Raw genomic sequence first — 20,653 nt, forward strand, 5'->3', positions numbered from 1 at the left:
TGTGGAACATGCTAATGTGGTTGAGTATGTAGCTAATAAATTGCATGATGCACTAGAACATGCTCATATACTGGAACATGTTAATTCACCAAATGCTAATGTGGAACATGCTAACATGGACATGTTGTGGCACATGCTGATGTGGTTAAGCATGCAAATGAGAAAATACATGATGCATTGGAACATTCTATTATGTGTAGGCTAGGGTATTGATATTGGGAGTTTGTTTGAAAACAAACCAACCCTCATTTTGGATCTCGATGGATTGTACAATAATAAATAGGGGTTGATGAGAGATTGCACCCAACTGATGAAGAAGTGTCATTGGGACCCCAAAGGAGTGGATCTTGTTATGCCTTCAGTGCTTGATGTGTTTTCCTCGACCTATTGCAGAAAGGAAAAGGAAAACAAGCTACTTCAAGCATGTTTTCCAAATCAACATACAATGTTTAAAAAGGGCCACTCATAAGAGGATTGCCATGAAGAGGATCATTTCAATGTAGATATTTTGCATGGAGGTATGTCAATTTTCTATAAGAACCTTGACAGTTTTTAGAAAGACCACCTACTTATAGTCCTACAAGCATGTTACTAATCAGTGACAGCAAATATAAGTGTGTTTGGAATCCTTCAAGAACATCTCTAATTGTGAAGAAGCTTGTTGAATGAAAGAAAGTTGAAATGCTAACCAACTTGATGGAGGATGTGTGCAAATGGCTAGAAAAGTGGCTTCTAGCCGCGAAGATTGTTTTTTCTTTACTATTGAGCATTAGCTTGACTGTAGCCCTAGCTTAGAGAGTTGACATGTCATCTACCTCATATTGTGATGAAGAAGATACACCCAAAGAGCAAGCTACAAGTCATGCTACCAAAAGAAAATGTAAAAAGGAAGCAAGGAAGCTAGAAGCCATGATGATGAAGCATATAGAATACATCAAACAAACTCTCATGCAACACAACTGAGTCAAATGGTTCTATACAACAAGTAGAGGCACTCATGACATGGAGAGGTGAAGGCATGTCTAGCAAAGGAAAGGAAAAGGCAAGTGAGATCTCACAAAGTGTTGATTAAGCAGTTCTCTAGCAACAATTGATGATGCAAATATAGAATTCGCAAATGAAAATCACAAAGCTAGAGAAGGTAAAAACCATAAAGAAGCTCAAAACTACCTCACAAGGTGACAAACAATGCTAGGTTGAGTCCATAAGAGTGCAATCTAGTACTAGTGTAGGAGGAAACCTAGGCACCCTAGAGTTGCTATGCAAAAGGACTCTAAAGGGATAAAACATAATCGCTCTAAGCAAAACAAGATCTCAAGACTAAGTTAGACAGTACTTAAGAGGCCTATAGAAATTTTATAATTCATACCAATAATCAAATATAGGACTTCAAAACACAATTAAGGAAACATAGTCTTGCCATGAAAGTCAAAAACTCGAGAGATAAAAAAGCTACATAAGAGGCAAGATGGATTGCAAACCTAGGTAGCAGACCTCATTGTCTAATTAGAGAAAGAGAAAGCCAAAATATCCCTTCATGAAAAAGAAATCCAAGAGAACTAGTAGGCCTAGGAATAGCTCAAAGTGACTTGAACTAGTTTTCAATAGACTATTGCTACAAGTTTGACAAGAGCCATCACTTGGACCGATGATGAAGTAAGAAGAACCTATGTAGAGGCATTAACAAAGTTGACGAACAAATGAACAACCTCACTATATAAATAAATTCAACTTAGGATGCATTTGGATGTTTACGCATACATGATTACAGAGTAGCATGAGCTCTATAGAAAGGCCACACAAACAGTTTCCACCTCCAATTTGAAGACACAATTGATCTTAACCAATACATCTCACTAAGTTTGGGCCAAGAACCCAAACTTTTGACCCTAGCCCCAACAAGAGAGGCTCTTATGCATCATCTGAAGGGTATAGGCTAAGGGCATCAGAAGTGTAAAGCTAAAGGATGACTCAAAGAACCAAAGCCTTCACAATCAGAACAATTCCTACCCATAGAGCCACTCAAGATCATGTCCTCCATGTCAGACTATGTGGAACCACAATAATTTGAGGAGCAAAGGGAGAGCATTGGTGACATGCCACAAGATTTACAACTAATTATAGAGATGGCACCAACAAAGATACAAGAGTGCTACATAAAACTATTTAGTGCATCACAGACCCCTTTCCAGAGGTGTTTGATTCCTCTTGACTACTGAGGGTGCGCAATGCAATGAGAAGATTTAGAAGAAGTGGTGAAGAGATGCCAAGAGAAAGCAAGAGAGACTATTATAATATTTGACTTCAAGGTTTTTGAAGAAAAGAAACGTTGAAATGATCTATCCCCAACATAGTAGAGACATTGATCAAGGTAGGGAAGAGCATCACCAATAAATGGATAGAATAGAAGGATGGAGACTCTCTTTGGGAAGCCTTATCAACTTAGAAAAGACAAGATCTAAAGTGAAGACTTGACCCTAAAGCCAGAGGAAGCCTAGGAACTTTAGCCAAAATGGTGATATGCTATCCTAGAGTATGATGGCATTGCAAGATCAACATTCTACTATGTAGGGAGGCATGAAAGAGCTTATGTATGTTATTGCCCTTATCTTAGGTAACATAGGATCTATGATCAACAACACCATGGCTAGTATGACCACTCCAATATCTCAACATCGGTGACAAGTTGTACTTGTTCCAACTGCGAGACCTCCAACTTCCCTAACCCTACATTCATCACCACTTGTAATTACCTTTGACTAATTGTTGGAGCAATTGGCAATGCCATATGAAGATGGGCTACCACCACTATTTTTCAACATCAATGTAGGTATAGACACGGTAGCCATGATTCCGCTGCACCTACATGTTACACCTACACACTGTACTTCTTTTGTCATATTGTGTGGCATTGCTAGAAGACATGGTGGATAGCTAGTTTGCCTTTTGTACCCATCCAATTTACATGGAGTCCTCCATCAAGTTAAGAGAAGCTATAAAAGACTACATGCTTGCTCAACAAGGGATGTCTCAATCACACCTTGTAGCCACTCTCTAAATAATAAAATAACCACCAAAAGAAAAAGAAAAAGAAAAAGAAGACAAAAATAAAAGGGGAAATAAAAGAGAGAAAAAACTCTAACTTAAATAAGCAAATTGCATGATCGCACTACACCTAGGGGTCCTCAACTTAGGCATGTCAAGTTGCCTCGATTGGCTAGCTCCACACACCTAACCCCTTAGTCCTTAAACCACTCCTCCAATAGGACCTCAACAATCATGATTGTTGTTAACCATTGATGTTGATTACCAAGGAAATGGCACTCATTTAGGAGAGAAATAATGTCTTAGTAATGTTAACCCTTAAAAGAAAATAAGTATTGAAAGCAAAGAAGCATGCAAGACAAGTGCCAAAATATTTTTTGGAATTGGGTTACTATTCAAGTTTCAACATATTAACTTAAGCAATATCCATCCTTAATATGTAGTTATATTTTATTCCATTAATCATTGTGTGAGAGTTAACACATGAGAGATGAGGCAAATATATTTAGGGTGAATAAGGCCTAATGTTGATGCATGTGTGCAAATCCACAACTAAAGCCAAAGGTAGGAGATGGGAGGAAGAATGGAGGAGAAAAAACCTTACAATTGGTAAAAGGATGTAGTGTGTTGCTCTTACTTCATCTAGAATATGCAATATGCATGCAAGAAACCCATCACCTAACCTTACTCCCCCATTTTTTTTAATACACATCTTCAAAGTATGCATATGAATGCACCCTTTTCGGCCTAACACCATGTTATACTAGTCTTTGAACTTCATAAGTCACATGACCTTTACAATGTCATCTTAGTAATGAAAGGAAATATCAAAGCAAGTTCATTTCATATTGTGTGTCTCTTTTTCTCTATTTTTTATTCTTGTAAGCTTGGTCTTTTGTATTTGTGTATGTTGTCACTCAACTCAATTTGTCTATGGAATTATTATTTTAAAGTGCTATTTGTGGATGTATTAAATCTATTGATGCATGACATGGAATATGGGTATGTAGATCGTGTGGAAGTGGTATAGTTGTAAAGGAAGATACAAGGGGTTCCAACCCATTGGATAAAAGGAAAGTGCATCAACTAGATTGTACATGCGGATACAAATGAGGAAGGTGGTAGGTGTTTTATGACAAGTGGGACATCCTTGGAGTGGTGGGTGAGCTGCCTATATCTAAGGGTGCAAATGTAGTTAAGGGGCAATATGTAACTACAAATGAAGGACACCATGGCTTCATTAATATGGATGAGGGAAATACTATAGATGAGGAAGAGCCAAAAGTTGCAAGAAATTTAGAAATGCTAAGGGTTGGCCTATGGATGCTCATTTAAGAAGAATATAGTACATGAATAGGATGTAGATGGCCATAATATCATGGGTTACATTTGGGGTGCATCCTTCTCTAGATAGAGAGAATAAAGTACAAGGTAAAACTTGTGAAATAAAGGTGGAATTGGATGAAAGGTACAATAATCACAGATGGTGGGAAAACCTAGCACACCTTGGCTTTGAGGTCAAGCTAGCCCTCATTCTAGATCTCAATGGAGTTCTCCCAACATCAATACAAGTGAAAAAGGTTTAGATATTCCTCCGTACTTCCAACTAATGAAGCCCATAAGCACATTTTGGAGAGGTTGTGCAAGTAGTTGTGAACATAGAACCAGTGCTTTGGCTAATTTGATAACTTTTTATTTTTGGATGTGTTGCATGCATGACAAGGCAAAGGCTTTGTTTGAACATGCTTCCTCTAGAGCCACAAGAAGTTTAGGGGAATTTACTCCCAAGAGGATACCGAAAAGGAGGTAAAGTTCCTAGTTGATCATGCCACCAAGAGGGCACCGTTCTATGATAGGCTTGACAAACTTTTGCCAACATACTAACATAGTACAATGTTACAAGCACACTACTAGTCAAGGGGACCAAGTACAAGATTCTATAGATTCCACATGCCATTATAGTCACAATGCAAAAGTTTGAGGCCATAGACAAAGGCAAATGCAATCCTATCATTAACAACAACAATAGCTTGTAGCCAAAGATTTTCAAGGTTACACTTGCACACCTACTCGTTGACATAAATATAATAGTGAAAGGACAATTAGAAAATGGACAACAAAATATGCTAACTAGCCAAGAGACAGTGATTAATATAGCCAATTGATAGAATTGTAGAGATTTCCTCTTACAATCTATGCACCATATTTATATGTATTATTTCAAGAAGACTCGCACTTTTGCTATTTTATATCCATGTCAAGACAATGCAATTAACTCCACAATATCCAACATTGAAATAGAGAAATTGTGTGGAGTTAAGGTAAAATGGAATTGTCTTGGCAACTTTAAAGTGTTCATGCTTCTATATCTTCAAAGAAATTAATAATGTTTTATAAGTTACTTGTTCTTAATACTTGGTCAGCACAAATGTCCAACTTTTGGAGGTCACAACCATTGCATGTGCTCACACAACATCCAAGCATCCAATTTCTTATAGCTACAACTTGTATCGTGAAGTTTATGGTACTTTCAAGCTTGGTGAAATAGCAACAAGGAACTTTTAGAGTAGAACACAAAACAAAGTTCACTAATAATTTCACATTGTTACTATTTCCATTGGTTCATTGGTGCTTAATCAACACAAGCCATGTATTCTCACATTGCAATTCATGCAGAAAGATTCACTCATCTATATATTGTAGATGGATGACAGATTAATGAGGTGATTCAACCACTTTGTGAGTTGTGTCATCTTTAATACTTATTTTATGGGTAGAGCTTTAATGAAGCACCAATCCTTGAGCGTATGCCAAGAGCCAACACATTCATTTAATCTGACCATGTAATGAGATTTATTTATATGAGTAAAGATGTACAACATCCAAGAGTGAGTTCAAGGCTTTAGTAGGCCCTTACAACTACTAAAAAGAGAGGTATATAAAATGTTACAACCTACTAAAGGCTTTTGAGGCAATCTTACATGGGCTTCCTTCCTAAATAGCCTAAACAAGCTCTTCACATCCTTTGTGCATCTTTCTACAAGACCCTCAATATCATCCTTACAGTACCTCAATGCTCCATGTAAGAGTGCATTCCTCGGTCTCCATATATCCTTCAACATAACTGCCCTTTGTTGAACTGTCCTTATTAGGGCTCACATTAGCCACGCATCCTCAATCATGAGCCTTCTATCTCCTAATATTGCCTGCTTAAAGGTGATCGAGCTATGGAATTCGAGCTAAAACATAATCTTCTCCATCTTCTTCCATGCTTTGCAGATTGATGGGCATTCAAAGAAAAGCTGGGGGATGTCCCCTTCCTCCTACAAATCAAGGATAGAGGGATGGCGTCTTTGAGCTTCCCTATGCGGTTTGTAGTTGTCAGCTTTTGAAATAGGACTCGCCACAGCATCAAGTTTGCATGTGGGAATATGGTCCATGTTAAATTTTTGAAACAAAATAAGGGTATTTGTGAAGAATGTCGTCGTACGCTCAGGGCAACATTCACTCCATTGGGTCTTGAAACTCCCCGTTTTTTTCTTATAATAAGGAGTGGCCTTTTGCCTTCCATGTGCATTTAGCTCTCCTCTTCCACACCCGTACAGAGTGTCATTAGGGCATCTACTCACCCAGCTCAGCTATAGCCAATGTTCACGAAAAACTGAGGTTTAATGTAAAGTGAATTGCAATTTTTAAAAAAAACCTTCAAAATTTAAAGAAGAAGGTTTTAAACCTCGAACATTTGAAAATTTTTAGTTATAAAAATGGCAAATATATGTAATTTGATTCAAAAATCCCTGCAAAATTTTGAGTTAGACGTTTTTGTATCTGCTACGAAAAATGTTTTTTGTGAACACTGGCTGTAGCCTTCTTAGAGCCAGGCCATGCTTGGGTCTCAAGACCTGGGTGTGGTCTCAAGAGTCATGGCCCACTAGGCATAGATTGCACCTCCCAGACTTGACCCCAAAAGTTGTGGGACTTCATGCAGTCCAAGAAGCCAATCCATTTTTGGAGCAACTTAGGAGTGCTTAGCCCACTTGACTATCACGTTAGAGCAACTTAGGAGTTCTTAGCCCGCTTGACCGCCACGTGACAATCAAGTGGTCTATCCAGCACGTCGCTTGCATGAGAAAAGCGGAATGAGAGTGTGAGACTTGAGGAAGATGGGTTGCTGCCAGTCAAACCTATCTATGACCCAAAAAAACAGACTTGTGTGTGTCCATATTTCTTTCTAAGCCACAACCATGCTAGGTCAAGTGACACACCTAGGCATGGCAAGTCTCTTATAAATTCCAAGCTTGGTTTCCTCAGGCCTTTCTTGCTCCTTACCCTGTCCAGAGTATTTCTTTCTAAGCCACAACCATGCAAGGTCAAGTGACACACCTAGGCATGGCGAGTCTCTTATAAATTCCAAGCTTGGTTTCTTCAGGCCTTTCTTGCTCCTTACCCTGTCCAGAGTTACTGCAGCTGTGAAACCCAAAACTTAAGGAGAGGGCCCTCTCTCGATATGTGTAACATGGACCACTTGTTCCTTCTTTGCTAAAGAGTTCTACAAGCCAGTTAAGCTCCCTGTTGTTGAGCTGAAATTCCCCCTGAACTGACAGCCATGATTTCCAAGTGCCCCTCTCAAAATCCCACAAATGCAGCCATTTGTTGAGGCTCATTTTGAAGATTCTCTGTGAGAGAAGCTGACTAGAGCCTGGCATGAAGCCGTCCTCATAAGCCGCGGGTTGGAGCCAGATGGATTGCAACATTGCAGGATCACCCCTGATGTTGCCTTTCCATTCAGCTTGACCCAACACCTCTCTCCATCCTAGGAAAATAGCCCTTGATATGTTGGAGCCCTTCTTTTGGACCTTGAACCCTGGACAGGTGAGGCGATCAGCAAACCCCAGGTCCTTAAAGGCCAAGGTACCTTCCGCTTGGGGTCACAAAGTAATGTAGGACTATGTGCCATGGCTGTGTCCATTCAACTCTCTGTAGCAGTTTGAAACCAAGTCTCTTGATTTTGGAGGCAAGAGGCACAAGCCCCCCGACCTTCTGTGCTGTAATCTATGTCCAGCTGACTGCATGTCCTTTCTTCTTTTCCCCTGCTCCGCAGAAAAGCCCAGAATATCTTTTCTATATAGTTCCAGTTAGACTTGCAGAACGGGAAGATTGCTCCCACAAACAGGGTATAGAAGGAAAAGAAGATCTGGATGATTGTGGCCCTCCCGGAGATCCCCATTTTAAGCCTTCACATTTCTGAAGTTTGCTAGTAAGCCTCTCCAAAAGCCAATGAAACGTTTGGTTAAGCGTAGCGCCTATGCCCACTGGGCATCCTAGGTACCACAGCATTTGGCCAACTGAAAAGTGCTTGAAGCCCATGCTTGATAGCCACTCTGGACGGGGGCTCCCAGGCTAGATACAGGAGCTCTGTTTTGGCCTCGCTTATTTTGGATCCAGAAGCGGTAGAGAAGTCGTTATAGACTACTGTGAGCAGGTCGTTTATGGAGTTCTGTGTTGCCTCCACCGTGTTAGTATTGTCATCCGTGAATAGTTGAGCTGTGAATACTGTGTCATCAGGAAGCCTGATGCCTCTTATCAGACCTCTCTCTGTTTGCACCTGGAGCATCTGCAGGAGGGGTTGGGTTGCCGCTGCAAACAGCAAAGGTGCCAATGGGCACCCGACACCCTTGTCAGACCAACCTCCTCAGGTTGAAGCCCTGTGCGGCAGCACTCCATTGATGGCCACCTTCGCCAATGCGTTGGAGAAAAGGACTTGACCATTCTGCAGAATTGGGGACGAAACCCATGGCTTGGATGACTCCTGTGAGGAATTCCCAGGATAACCTATCATAGGCTTTTTCAAAGTCCATGTTTATCACCACAAACTTTTCCTTTTTCTGCAGAGCAAAATCCATCAGTAGGCAGGTTCAAGATTGGGTCCTGGATTCTCCTGCCATGGACAAAACGGCACTGTTGAAGGTGGACCAGGTCAGGCAATAGGAATTTGATGTGACAAGCTAAAGCCTCCTCCATCACCATGTAGGAGGTGTTTAGCATGGTTAGGGGATGCCAGGCCACAGGAAGAGATCTATGCACAGGCTTGGGAACACCTTTAAGTAGGGCCTGATAATTGATCATATCCATCTGGCATCTTCCCATGTAGATAAAAGGCATTTAGCAACCTGCAAAGGTCATCCGCTATGATGCCCCAGAACCTCTGGTAAAACTCTGCCGGAATTCCATCCAGGCCAGAAGATTTATTGCCTTTAAGGAGCTTGACAACTCCTTCAATTTCCTGAGTAGAGAAGAGATGGTCAAGTAACAATCTGCACTCGACAGAGACCTTGTCTATGTAGCCTAGCATCATGTGCATCTTCTGCTTGACTTCCTCTGATTGGTCAGGGTTACAAACTTGCAACTCTGCGGGTGCTGGAAGAAGCCCCTAATGACATCCTCCTGCAGAACACCTCAGGGACATTAAGGACTACCTGGCCTGGCACAATACCCAGAAGATTGAGGCAACAAGAAGCCAACTGAAAGCAAGGTGGACTGTTAAGGGGGAGGGGCCAAATAAATTCTTCTTTGACACGCTAAAAGACCAACAGAGACATGACTCTGTAGTAGTTATCCAGAACAAGTGGGGGAAACAGTGTATCGAAGATGAGATAGCAAGGGCGTTTGACTCCTATCTCTCAGGGAACCAACACAATTCATTGAAACTAGAGCCCCACATAGTTCTTTCAATTGTCCAATATCTACCATTGATATAGATGTCAAAATGTCCTTTAAGACAAGTTTTTTAAAAAACCCAATAGGTGTGGTTTGAATTGATTGTTAACTTATTGTAATCCAATACTTTACACTAGCTAACACCAATGACAAATACCATATTTGATCAAGAATGCCTCTTCCATCAAAGCATAGAGATCTCCTCCATATATAGGAAACATGGTTTATTCATACCATCTAAGGCATTACAGCTTCTTAGCCCCCTCTGTTAGAAAGTTTCTCTATGGAAATGTTCTAATTCATTAGCACAAATTCCCCACTTCAAACTAATCACCTCTATCTCCTTGAGCTTTCTATTAACCATTAGAACATCAGAAATAGTATTTTATTACCCATAATACTTAAAAATGTGCATGACAGGAAGAACCAATCTACACTGTCTCATTACAATACCCCAATTTTTCTTAAAATAATTCTAGATAATCTAGAAATCAAAGCATATAAGTCTTTTAGGATAGAAGGTATCCATAATTTCTCAGCATCTACATGAGTAATGGAAGAAATCATTATGTTCATATGCCTCAAACTGATCCAACATGTACACATGCAACATGATAAAAACTGTGACAGGATGATTTTTATGAAATATAGAGCACTTATTTAAATGTTCCATTCATGAGAATGTTAAGGCTTCATGTGCAGTGGCTACTAAGTTCTATGAACCAAAAGATGTTGTATGTAAAACCCAAAAGAAAACAATTCTTAGAAAGTCTTGAACATTACAAACCACTGATTTCTTGTGTGACTAATAAAAGGTCCTCATTGTTGCAAGATCAAGCACTTCAAAATAACTCTAATGTTTTTGTTGGTGACATGTTGATTCGTGGCAAGATGGTCAACTTGAGCATATGATAGTTTTCTTCCTTTTCTGCTTTTAATGCAGTGCCATTTTTGGCAGTTTATTTGGTTATTTTCACATCACCCCAGATGAGTAGAGCTAGAAATCCTCAAGTTCATCCCTCGGAATTGAATATGGCTTCTCACACTACACACAAAAAAATGCATTATCGGCTGCTCTAAATGCTGCTGGGTAGTCTTCTTGATTGAGCATAACTTCTCATCTAAATCTCCATGTCACAAACACCTACATCTCGTACACTTGTTTCATTTTCGAAGATTGCAACTTCATTTGCATATTTTGCTTTTGCATTTGACATCATTTCTTCGAATGCTAATACAAGAGTTCATTAGTACAACATCAGCAGTGAGTACTTCAAAGCAGAAGTCTTAAAATTAAAAGAGACTTCAATCTAAGCCCTCCGAATCTTAATGTAGAGCACAAACAATACTACAAGTCTCAACATTTATGTTTATGCAGTGCCTAACCACTGCATATGTTAGGTAGACCAAGAATCCGAACCTTAAATGTTTACGCATAACTGCTGCATGCATTAAGTAGAGCAAGCATGTCTATCACGTTGAGGATGAACAACTCTAGCTCATCTGAATATCTCAGCTTTTCAGACAGAAAATGATTAAACTCAAAGGTATTATCAGTAAGCTCTTTGTGTTTTACAAAATAATGCTACTCAATGAAGTAATTTAGATTGCTTGTCTTCAGACTCTAAGAGGATCTCATCACCCTAAATGGCTGACTAAAACATGTACTCGGTGACCTGGTTGCCTACTTGACCTACTGCTGCTTAAATAAGAAGCATTCCTTTCCACATTCATTATATACATGACTGGTGCTTGTTTCCTTTGTGTTTTCCAGCTATGATAGGACAATTGGTGGCTCAATTCAGTGAACCCTTGTGCTTGAGTAATGGGGTTGCTCTTCCCTCCATTCTCTTTGCATGTTTTGCATTGTCATGTTGAATAACTGGTGTGAGCTGTCTTGTACATTTATCAGTCTCTGCCTTTTGAACATGAGCCCATTATCCTTCCATGTTCCAGCATGGTATGATAGCACAATGGCCTTGAAGTGGAGTTTGGCTTCATTCTTTTTCATGCTTGTCTGTATCTACACCTGCAGATGTTTTTCTCCTTGCCTGCAGGTGTGCATTCTCCAAGAATGCATGCTGTAGGGTCTGGAATATACGTGTTTAGTGTTGCATGATCTTTTTTTTTGCCTCCATTATACTTGAGGTCTGCATTGCTTGCATTGTCAGTCTAAAGGCATCATCCACGCTCAAAGAGTTCCCCTGGACACAAAAACCTACACGACTGGCAGCTCAAACATTACCTCATCCATGCTTATGAGAGTTCCTCTGAATGCAAAACTACATGACCGGAAGCTCAGACATCACCTAAAGGAAGTAGGAAAGACATCTCTTGATCCCTGGCATCGGCACTCATCAACATTATTGCTTTTCAGGGTTATTTTTAAAAGCCTGCAGTATGTTCTCAACACAGTTTTCTTGAGATTATTTGGACTAGAAACCACATTTGCCCTGTATACTGGCCCTTCATTACCTACAAAATCTTTATGTAAAATCCTTAAGACATTTTGATGGGATTAACTAGCCTCATTGGAAAATAAAAGTATTGGCTTGTGTGCAAGAAATTTGGGGCAGTATTAGGTGATGAACAGGATGACGACAAAAGGGTAGAAGAGGCTAAGCCATAACCATACTCTTATAGCATGCTAGAAAGGGACCTTACATGGGATGCATTTGAGTAGAAAACTGAAAATTCTTTTCAGTTTTCCATGATACTGCTTATAAGCCAATTTGGCCTCTAGCACACATTTTGTGTGTGTCTTTCTTGCTTTTTTGTACCTATATGAAGTTGGAAAGTAAGCCAACGACATTTTTGTCAGTTACTTTGCTATGCAACAGGACCAGAAAGAGAGGCACCATGACTATGCAAAGTTACAAACGAGATGACAAATCTTTAGTAAGCATTTATAATATATAAGTCAGTGATAAAATTAACAAGAAATTTGATTGAACTTTCTTTTTACCTCTCCTGTGTTTCTCACGTTCTGAGGCTTCTTCTAGTTTAATGGTGTCCCGCATGGCCTTCTCAGCCTGCATAAGAAGACTATGTTTGTTACTTCAATGCAGCTTACAACATTAATCAAGCATGAAGAAAAAGCATCTGTGGATCAATAGCACCTCAACTCCTCCTTGTAACCATGCTTCTGCTAATCGTCTTTCTTTCTCAAAAACAGGTAAGTCATCAAGGTAGTTGAGCTGTTTGGCAAATCAACTTGTTACGCAAAAGAACAAATACAACAGCTAAATATTTGACTCTTATCAACAGCTATAGATGGACACAATAGCCAAGATAGAGAAAGGCATTATTGCAGCTTATAGAGTCTTAACTACAGCTATAGATGGACAACATCACACACACACACACACACACACACAGACTTTGTTCTGTTAAGAAGCCACTTACAAAGACGTGGAAAAAGAAGCTTGCATGCTTTAACCTTGAGTATTATCTTCCTGAATTTCAGCTAGAACTTGGTTTTATGTACTAATTAAAATTTCTCTCTTAATCCTCCACCAAGACAAGTAAAATTTCTCTTTATCCAAGGTAAGTAAAATTTCTCTCTTAATTCTTCATCAAGGTGCATGGTCAGCACCTCAGGATCGCATTCCCTACCCAAAGGAAGCCTACTATTATTTTGAATTGTGAAGAAAGCACTCAACACTCCAACTGCCTGAAGCAGCACCCCACAACTGAGAATTGTGCCACCCAATAAGCTCCTCCAGGCAGAAGAAAACCATGAGAGATGGCTGCATCAATTTTTGAGAATATCAATGTAAGGATAATCCATAGTGCCTCCTGTGTCACTAGCTAGATTTTTGTGCAGCTATTCTAACACTAGTCTCACTTTTGCCAAAAAAAGAACAAAAACCACAAAGATCTAATGATGGGGGTGAGTATGTCTTGAAAGCTTTTGAATAGTTTTGCGATGAGCAGGGTATTAAGCATTAGTTGATTGTAGAACATAACGGTTCGCAAAATCAGTTGTTCTCTTTTGCTCACTTCCTCCTTTGCAAAGGTTCAATGGATTTCTCATAGCCTCCATATTAATCCCTATAAGTAGGAATGAACACATTCCCCACCTTGTGGATCTCAAGGACTTTTACTTATAATATTCGAGAATCTCCTCATCTTCTTTTAACCATGGGAAACGTTCTCTAGCACTCTCGCCCAAATTGTCATTCATATGACGATCATAACTCCCTATATACGCTCCAGAGGATTCACCCCACAATACTATCTTCAAATGTCCCTGCTACCCAACAGGCAAGGGTAGTGATTCCTTCTTAGGAGGACGATGATACATTCAAGTCTCACTAGATAGATGAGTCAGATGATTCATTGGACTTTGAAAATATCCCTCTAATAGACAAGGCAGCAGAGTTAGCTGAAACTCAACCACTTGCACCTTGTCCCAGTTCTCCTCCTCCTTGCCCTTGATTATTGAAATTACCCCTTGTTGGAGGGTTGTGAGGAGGGTTTGCATTGGCATTGTTTGCCATGACAGGAAACTAGGCTCAAAAGTGGTGTGGCTAGTTACACTTAAAGCAATGGGGTTGGGCTTCTTAATTAGCATTTATAGGATTAGAGTCATTGTTATTGGCTGGGCGGTTTGGGACATTGCTTATAAGATTAAGATGATCCCAATTACAAAAACCATGCTTGCCGATTGCAAGAACCAGAACTTCATTGCATTGCTTCTCGATTTTGAGAAGACATGACCATCTAGATTGGAAGTTCCTATAGAGGGCATACGTTGAGGATTGAATTTCCAATGCAGTGGATCACAGGTGTTGCAGTCCTTGTTAGGGAGAGCCTAGAGGAGGTAGGTTCAGCATTCAGAAATCAGTGAGACATGGTTGTCCAGTTGCCCCCTTCGTGTTGTTATAGCAAAGGCTATTAGCTTCTTCTTGACAGACTTTGCAGATGACATAGTTGTTCATCTAGATCCAGGTAACTTTAGAACCTTTATTGCAAACATGGAGATTTTCCGCAGAGCTGCAGGCGCTCTCATTAGCTCCTTGGGATAAGTCTATAGGTATTAGAGGGATCAAGCTGCTTATCCCAGAGTTTCATGAGCTTTTTGACATGCAGTTTGCAGATGACACAGTTGTGTATCTAGATGCAGATAACTTTAGAGCCTTTATTGCAGCCATGCAGATTTTCAACATGGCTTCATGCACTCTCATTAATTGGCAAAAGTTATACGGATTTTTTGGATTTGGGGCACTAGAAAACCAGATTGGAGACCCCATGAGGAGTGGACTTTGGTACCACGTGGGTCTGCAGTGACATATATTGGATGTCATATGGGGATTAATATTAACTCAGAGCAATGGTAGCTGGCACCTCTACTCTCAAGCATCAGGAAAAAGTGCCTTTATTGGAGCCCCACGAGACTTTCTTTTGCTAGGGCAGTGGTGGTTGTTTCTTGCAACCATGTGCTACATCACTTCCAGTTGGGCAGATCACAGATCGGCTAGGTGAAATATCTCATCTAGGATTTTATTTAGTCAAGAGGAAATGGGAGCCCAGCCAGGTCGAAGGTGACCTGGCTTTGGGTTGCATCATAAACAAACTCAAGATAAACGATGTCCTAAGGACATTGTCGGCATCCACACATGGAGCATATCATCCACACATATGACTCCACCTTGCTCCTGACACAAAGTAAGCAACTGTTCCCACAAACAGTGAGACCATGCGGATGTAAGAGTGATTCTTCAAGGGAAACTCCTGGCCCATCTACTTTCTATGATCACCCTGCTACTCACTGACAATCAGTGATAACCTGACTGCGAATAACGAATGGTATTTGGAAGCAAAGGCTAGAGTCTATTGCTAATGATCTTTGTCAATGCCCCTAAAGTGGCTGACAAAAGAGTGATAGATACCACTCTCATCTATCCTCACCTTAGATACAAAAGTCCCAACATGGCACAAACTTAGATGTAGTTACTAGCCAAACTTAACAATTTGCAGACCCTTTTCATTCAGTACAAGAAATAAGTTTTAAGGTTCACTGTTGGAATGCAATTGTGCATCTTATGGACCAATTGCCTAAGGTTATCTCTCAAAACATAGAGATAGGTGGCCATTCTATTTGCTACTAACTATCTATTTGCTTGCAACAGATATACATACTACATTGACTGTTGGCTCAGATATAAGACAGACTCTGCAATTGGATTGAAAAGTCAATAGACTGATCATAATTCTCCATTAACACTTGGATAGAAAGAAATATCATATGAAAGTGAAGGGGCCAAGTGAGAGGTATGCTACATGTGGTCCTATTCATATGTTGCTGTTGCTCAGTCAAGACCATAAATACAAAGCTTTTTTAACACGTCACTTTCATGACCCCAAATGTTTAAAGCAGTGGCACATTTGATAGATAATAAAAACAATACATGGAAGAAGAACAAGAGACTGGTGTAAATAGTCTGAAAAGAGCTTGTTGGGAGAGACTTTTCTTGTTGAGTGTGGCAATTCACAACCAAAGACAGGAATCTAGGAGAAGAAATGCTCAATGGATTTATAGTCATCTAGATCAGACTTTATCTTTCTGGATGTCTCAAGAAGCTTTTTTGGACAACACAATGTCAATCACCAGCTCTACTGCAAGGACAAAAAGAATGAAGCGAGAAAAAATTTCGAGTTGATAACATACTGTTTGCATGCATGTAACTGTCAACTTTCGATAGTATCTTGTCTTACTAACTATTGGATTCCCACTCAACCGCAGTAGATTGAGTGATAGAGATCTAATTACCTGCCATAACAGCACAGAGAAAGAATTCACATAAGAGTACACTACGAGAAACTGCTATCAGTAACATAATACCAGATTGATAGTAGGAGTCAATGCAATTTAAAACACTGATGAAGAGGTATTAAAAAAGGTAATCATAATTATGTACTTGTGGTAGTGCTTCATACATACATTAATGGTTTGAACAATTATATATACAAAGAAATACAAATCCATGACTTGTTTTCAGGAGCTGCTCAAGAAAATGGGGAGTGGACAAATATGTTCTTAACATGCACCTAGCAGTCTTTTTCACCCTGATTACATCTGTCAATGGAGAACCCACAATGCCACAGCCAATGTGGAACTAATGCACAGGTTGCTTCCTAAGTTCCAATCTCAGTTACAACATTTTTTCCTTGCATCTAAGCGTTGGAATCATCTCATGGACCACTATGCAGCGCAAGATTGCACTCAATGTATCAATCTCGCTTTGAGCTTTAAGAGTTTTCCATTAAGGAAGGGGATGATCCAAAAGTCAAGTTGACCGAATATCAATGGTTACTCACACTAAGTTTGCCACTATTGGCTCACCAAAGTTAGATGACATCAAGTTACATTCTTTTGAACAAGCTTCCTGAAAAGGAATTCCACTTCATCCAACACATCTCCTTGCTATCCCGATTGCCAACCTTCTATGAGTTCAGATGCTAGTTTTTGCATTATGCAAGGCTACATGATCAAGCCCACAAGTCCTCCACATATTATGCAAGGCTACATGATCAAGCCCAAAAGTCCTCTCCACATTCTTATTTAGAGAGGGATCTGGTTACCTCTTCTTCACAAGGGAAAACTAGAGGTGGCAAGAACTCTCAAGATGCAAAGGCAACTCAAAATAAGGGTGACACCCCAGACGGAACCAAAGAAACTAAACCCATCTAACACCAACTCTCTAAAAAGAATCGGTTTTGCAAACATTGCCAAAGATCAGGTCATGTTAACAAAGAGTGTCATACCAAGACCCATAGTCTCCCACCTAAGAAATCACAACAGACCACTACAACTCCCTCCACTCCTAATGGACATTCCATTGGGGATATATCTCCCATTATCGCCCCATCTGCTCCTTCTAGCACAATTGGCATTGAACATGTGAAACAGGGATAAACTTGGCAACCCATACCATTCACTACACCTAAAGGATTAAGTGATTGGTCTACTAGTTCCTCTCCCATTGCACTCTTTGCATCCGTTTCGGGGTATCCTCTTGTATCCCGCCCTAGGCAAACTTCCCCACCTCGTCATTCGTTTCATTGGCACCAACCTATCGATGGAAGAATGCAATGGTGCCCACATCCTTAGTTTTTTCCTTCTTTAGACTTCTACCCCATTCACTCATATACACACTCATTGAACTTCTTTCATTTAGCTTTACTTTTCTGTTTTGTTTTGCTTTGGAGCATCCCACTACTAATCTCCATTTTGCAAATTCTAATCTCTCTTGCAAGATTTTTGTATTTTAGTGTAGGGCTAATAGGCAGGTTTACATCGATCCTTCCTCGGCTAGAGACATGGGATGTGCACTATTATTTTGTCGCTTCATCTTTCTAGGAGATTTTTTCTTCTACTAGTATGGAAGCTTCCCCTCCCAAGGTGAATCATGCAGTATCTTTCTTGATGCTGTCATGGCAGTGACTTCTACTTACTCTTCCAATCAAAGCACTTCATCCTTATCTTCATCTATCATCATGGTTCTCTGCACCACATGAAGACCGACATTAGGTTCCTCTTCCTTCTTCAACATCAACATCCATTGTTGAGAGGCGTTTCTACCTTCTCGGTATTCTATAGGATTTGGCACTTGTCTTCAACCGGCCTCCCTTCCCTCTTGTACCTCACCTTTGCATTGCATGATCATCATCATCTTTGTACAAGATAGCTTGGGCAAATTAACAATTTTCCCATGAGGGACACTATCCAAGTGACACCTTCTGCATGTACATTCTCACCATGTAGCATTACTCTACGCATCTCATTGTGCAGAACACCCTCGAGTGGATTCTGAGTTGTCTCCACCAGTAGCTCTTTACCACCATGCTAGCATCCTTTTTCACCACATTACTACTTTTCCATCACTTTCCCTCGTCATCAATACACACAAGTAGTTAGGTCAACTGGTTTGTTTTTTATGTGTTGGATCTAACCATCCCTTTTCATTCTTCCCTTGGGTCACAACTACTTGACAAGATGCAAACCATATCTTTTTACAAAAAAAAAAGGTTCAATGTGGTTCCATTTGCCTTTGTTGGTAGGCCACTAGACAACCAACAAGCACCTTTTGTCCAATGACTTGGACTCCCTTGGTAAGATAACCATCATCTCTATAGACTTGGTAGGCTATTGAGTAACCGGTGTGCATCCTTTGTCTAATGTCCTAGCTGCCTTGGTGGGGGACACCTTGGGGTAAAAAAGGGCTCGAGCTTTTCTTCCAATTCCTTTCTGCTTTGGCAAGGGATACTGTGACATTAATGTGACATTAAAGTGATATTTAATGTGACATTAAGGTCACAAATATTGAATGTGACATTAAAGTGACATTTAATGTAATGTTAAGGTAAATCTAGGGGAACATGCACGAGAATGACCGTCCGGGCTCTTGGGCGCCCGAATGAGGTTAAGGGGAGCCTAGAGAGTAAGAGAGTCCAAGAATAGTAGGACTCAAGAAAAGTTGACGGCTGGCAGAGGAAACGGGGAGAGAGGTGCCAGCACTTATCTAGGCGTGGTTGGGAGGAGAATACTCACTCGTGCTCAAGGTTTTCATCGTTTTTCTCTCTGTCTTTCCCGAAGCCATCTATCAGATACCTTGGGGTAAAAAGGGCTCGGGCTTTTCTTCCAATTCCTTTCTGGTTTCAGTTTCAAACCTAAGAGGGGTGTTGAGCTAAAAATTCATTATATATTGATTAGCTCTTTAAAACAGCCCCAAAACGTGTAAATTACCAAAAGTGTCATTAAATGGCAAGTGGTTCTAGAGAGTTTCTATGTCCTACATGCAAAACACTAATTTGGGAGGATCCTTTTGCATCTATAAATAGACAGGCTGCCCACCATTCAGCCCCATCCTTGTCTTGTAGGTTTCAGCCATTACCCTCTTCCACTAGCTGTCCAACCCCCAACGACCGTTGCTACATGGCCTACACTGTCATCCAGCCTCCCACTATTTCTTGTGATCACCTGCCATCATCTTTAGTAGGTCATTTTTGTGTTTTCAGCACTTTTCTTCATCACCCTCTACTCTGACTAGTGGTTACTGCACTCAGGATCCGTCTCCAATGGACGACACACATAGACACCTCCCTCAGCCCTCTCCCACTAAGAGCCACCGGCTGTTGGATAGCTCTACCCTTGAGCATTCTATACATTCTCTCCTTCATTTACAACATTCATTCATTAACTTTAGAGTTCTCTCTCTCCTCTATTTGTGTTTGTGTTTTTTGCATTTTGCATTTTGTGTTTAGGGTTTGTATTTATTGTGTTATTATCTGAGTTATTGTGTTTTTGTCATATTAGTATATTCTGTGTTTTCTCTGTGCAAACCCTAGCATATCTTCACAAGCCCCTAAGGGGAAAGGATCGTATTCTAATAAGGTGTATTTCAACTGTTTTATATTAAATTCACCTAAAGTTTTGGGAATTAACCTTAGCAGTACCTACATCACTATATAACCAATAATAGGAAGCAAGGCCTGAAGTTTGACACATTTACACTATACAATTAGCTGAGCTGAAAAGTTGATTATACCTCTATCTTCCTGGGACTTCCAGCTCAAATGATATGTTTGTATAGAGCAAAAATTCAACATTCTGAAAGTACCTTTAGAGCATCTTCGTCATCTATCTTGTTCTTGGAAATATCAAGCGATTGAAGACTTTTACACTCCTGCAAAATACCGTTGTTGTAAGCTGTCAATAACCACAATAAGATGCAATAAGACTCAAAAAGAATGCAGGTCTTGTATCTATGACTAGAAATCTCACAGATAGATGAGACACATCCTCTTCTGTTCGGATGCAGTTGCCAGAAATGTTTAACTGTCGCAATAAAGGACAGCAGGACAATCCTGTAATTTGTTTTATCTG

General features: G+C 40.2%; 1 protein-coding gene across 7 annotated transcripts in view; it reads right to left on the reverse strand.

Annotated features, from left to right (window-relative positions):
* Positions 1 to 10,401: 10,401 nt before the first annotated feature.
* The window catches only part of LOC148034095 (leucine-rich repeat-containing protein ODA7-like), a 74,864-nt gene continuing 64,612 nt past the window's right edge, over positions 10,402 to 20,653 (reverse strand). Inside the window, exons 6-12 of one of the 7 annotated variants that reach the window (XM_087682089.1) lie at positions 20,552 to 20,650; positions 20,388 to 20,453; positions 16,436 to 16,537; positions 12,882 to 12,959; positions 12,728 to 12,794; positions 10,911 to 10,993; positions 10,402 to 10,807 (exon numbers count right to left, since the gene is read on the reverse strand). In XM_087682089.1, the coding sequence (XP_087538215.1) occupies positions 10,760 to 10,807; positions 10,911 to 10,993; positions 12,728 to 12,794; positions 12,882 to 12,959; positions 16,436 to 16,537; positions 20,388 to 20,453; positions 20,552 to 20,650 (543 nt within the window). In that variant the 3' untranslated portion in view covers positions 10,402 to 10,759. Of the gene's footprint in view, positions 10,808 to 10,910; positions 10,994 to 11,279; positions 12,543 to 12,727; positions 12,795 to 12,881; positions 12,960 to 16,435; positions 16,538 to 20,387; positions 20,454 to 20,551; positions 20,651 to 20,653 lie in introns of those variants that run through there. The other 6 variants (XM_087682088.1, XM_087682087.1, XM_087682091.1 and 3 more) reach the window with 6 other exon arrangements.

Source organism: Lygodium microphyllum, chromosome 7 (genome assembly GCF_053477565.2).
Source record: "Lygodium microphyllum isolate KBCC chromosome 7, Lygodium_microphyllum_v1.1.10, whole genome shotgun sequence".
NCBI lineage: Eukaryota > Viridiplantae > Streptophyta > Polypodiopsida > Schizaeales > Lygodiaceae > Lygodium > Lygodium microphyllum.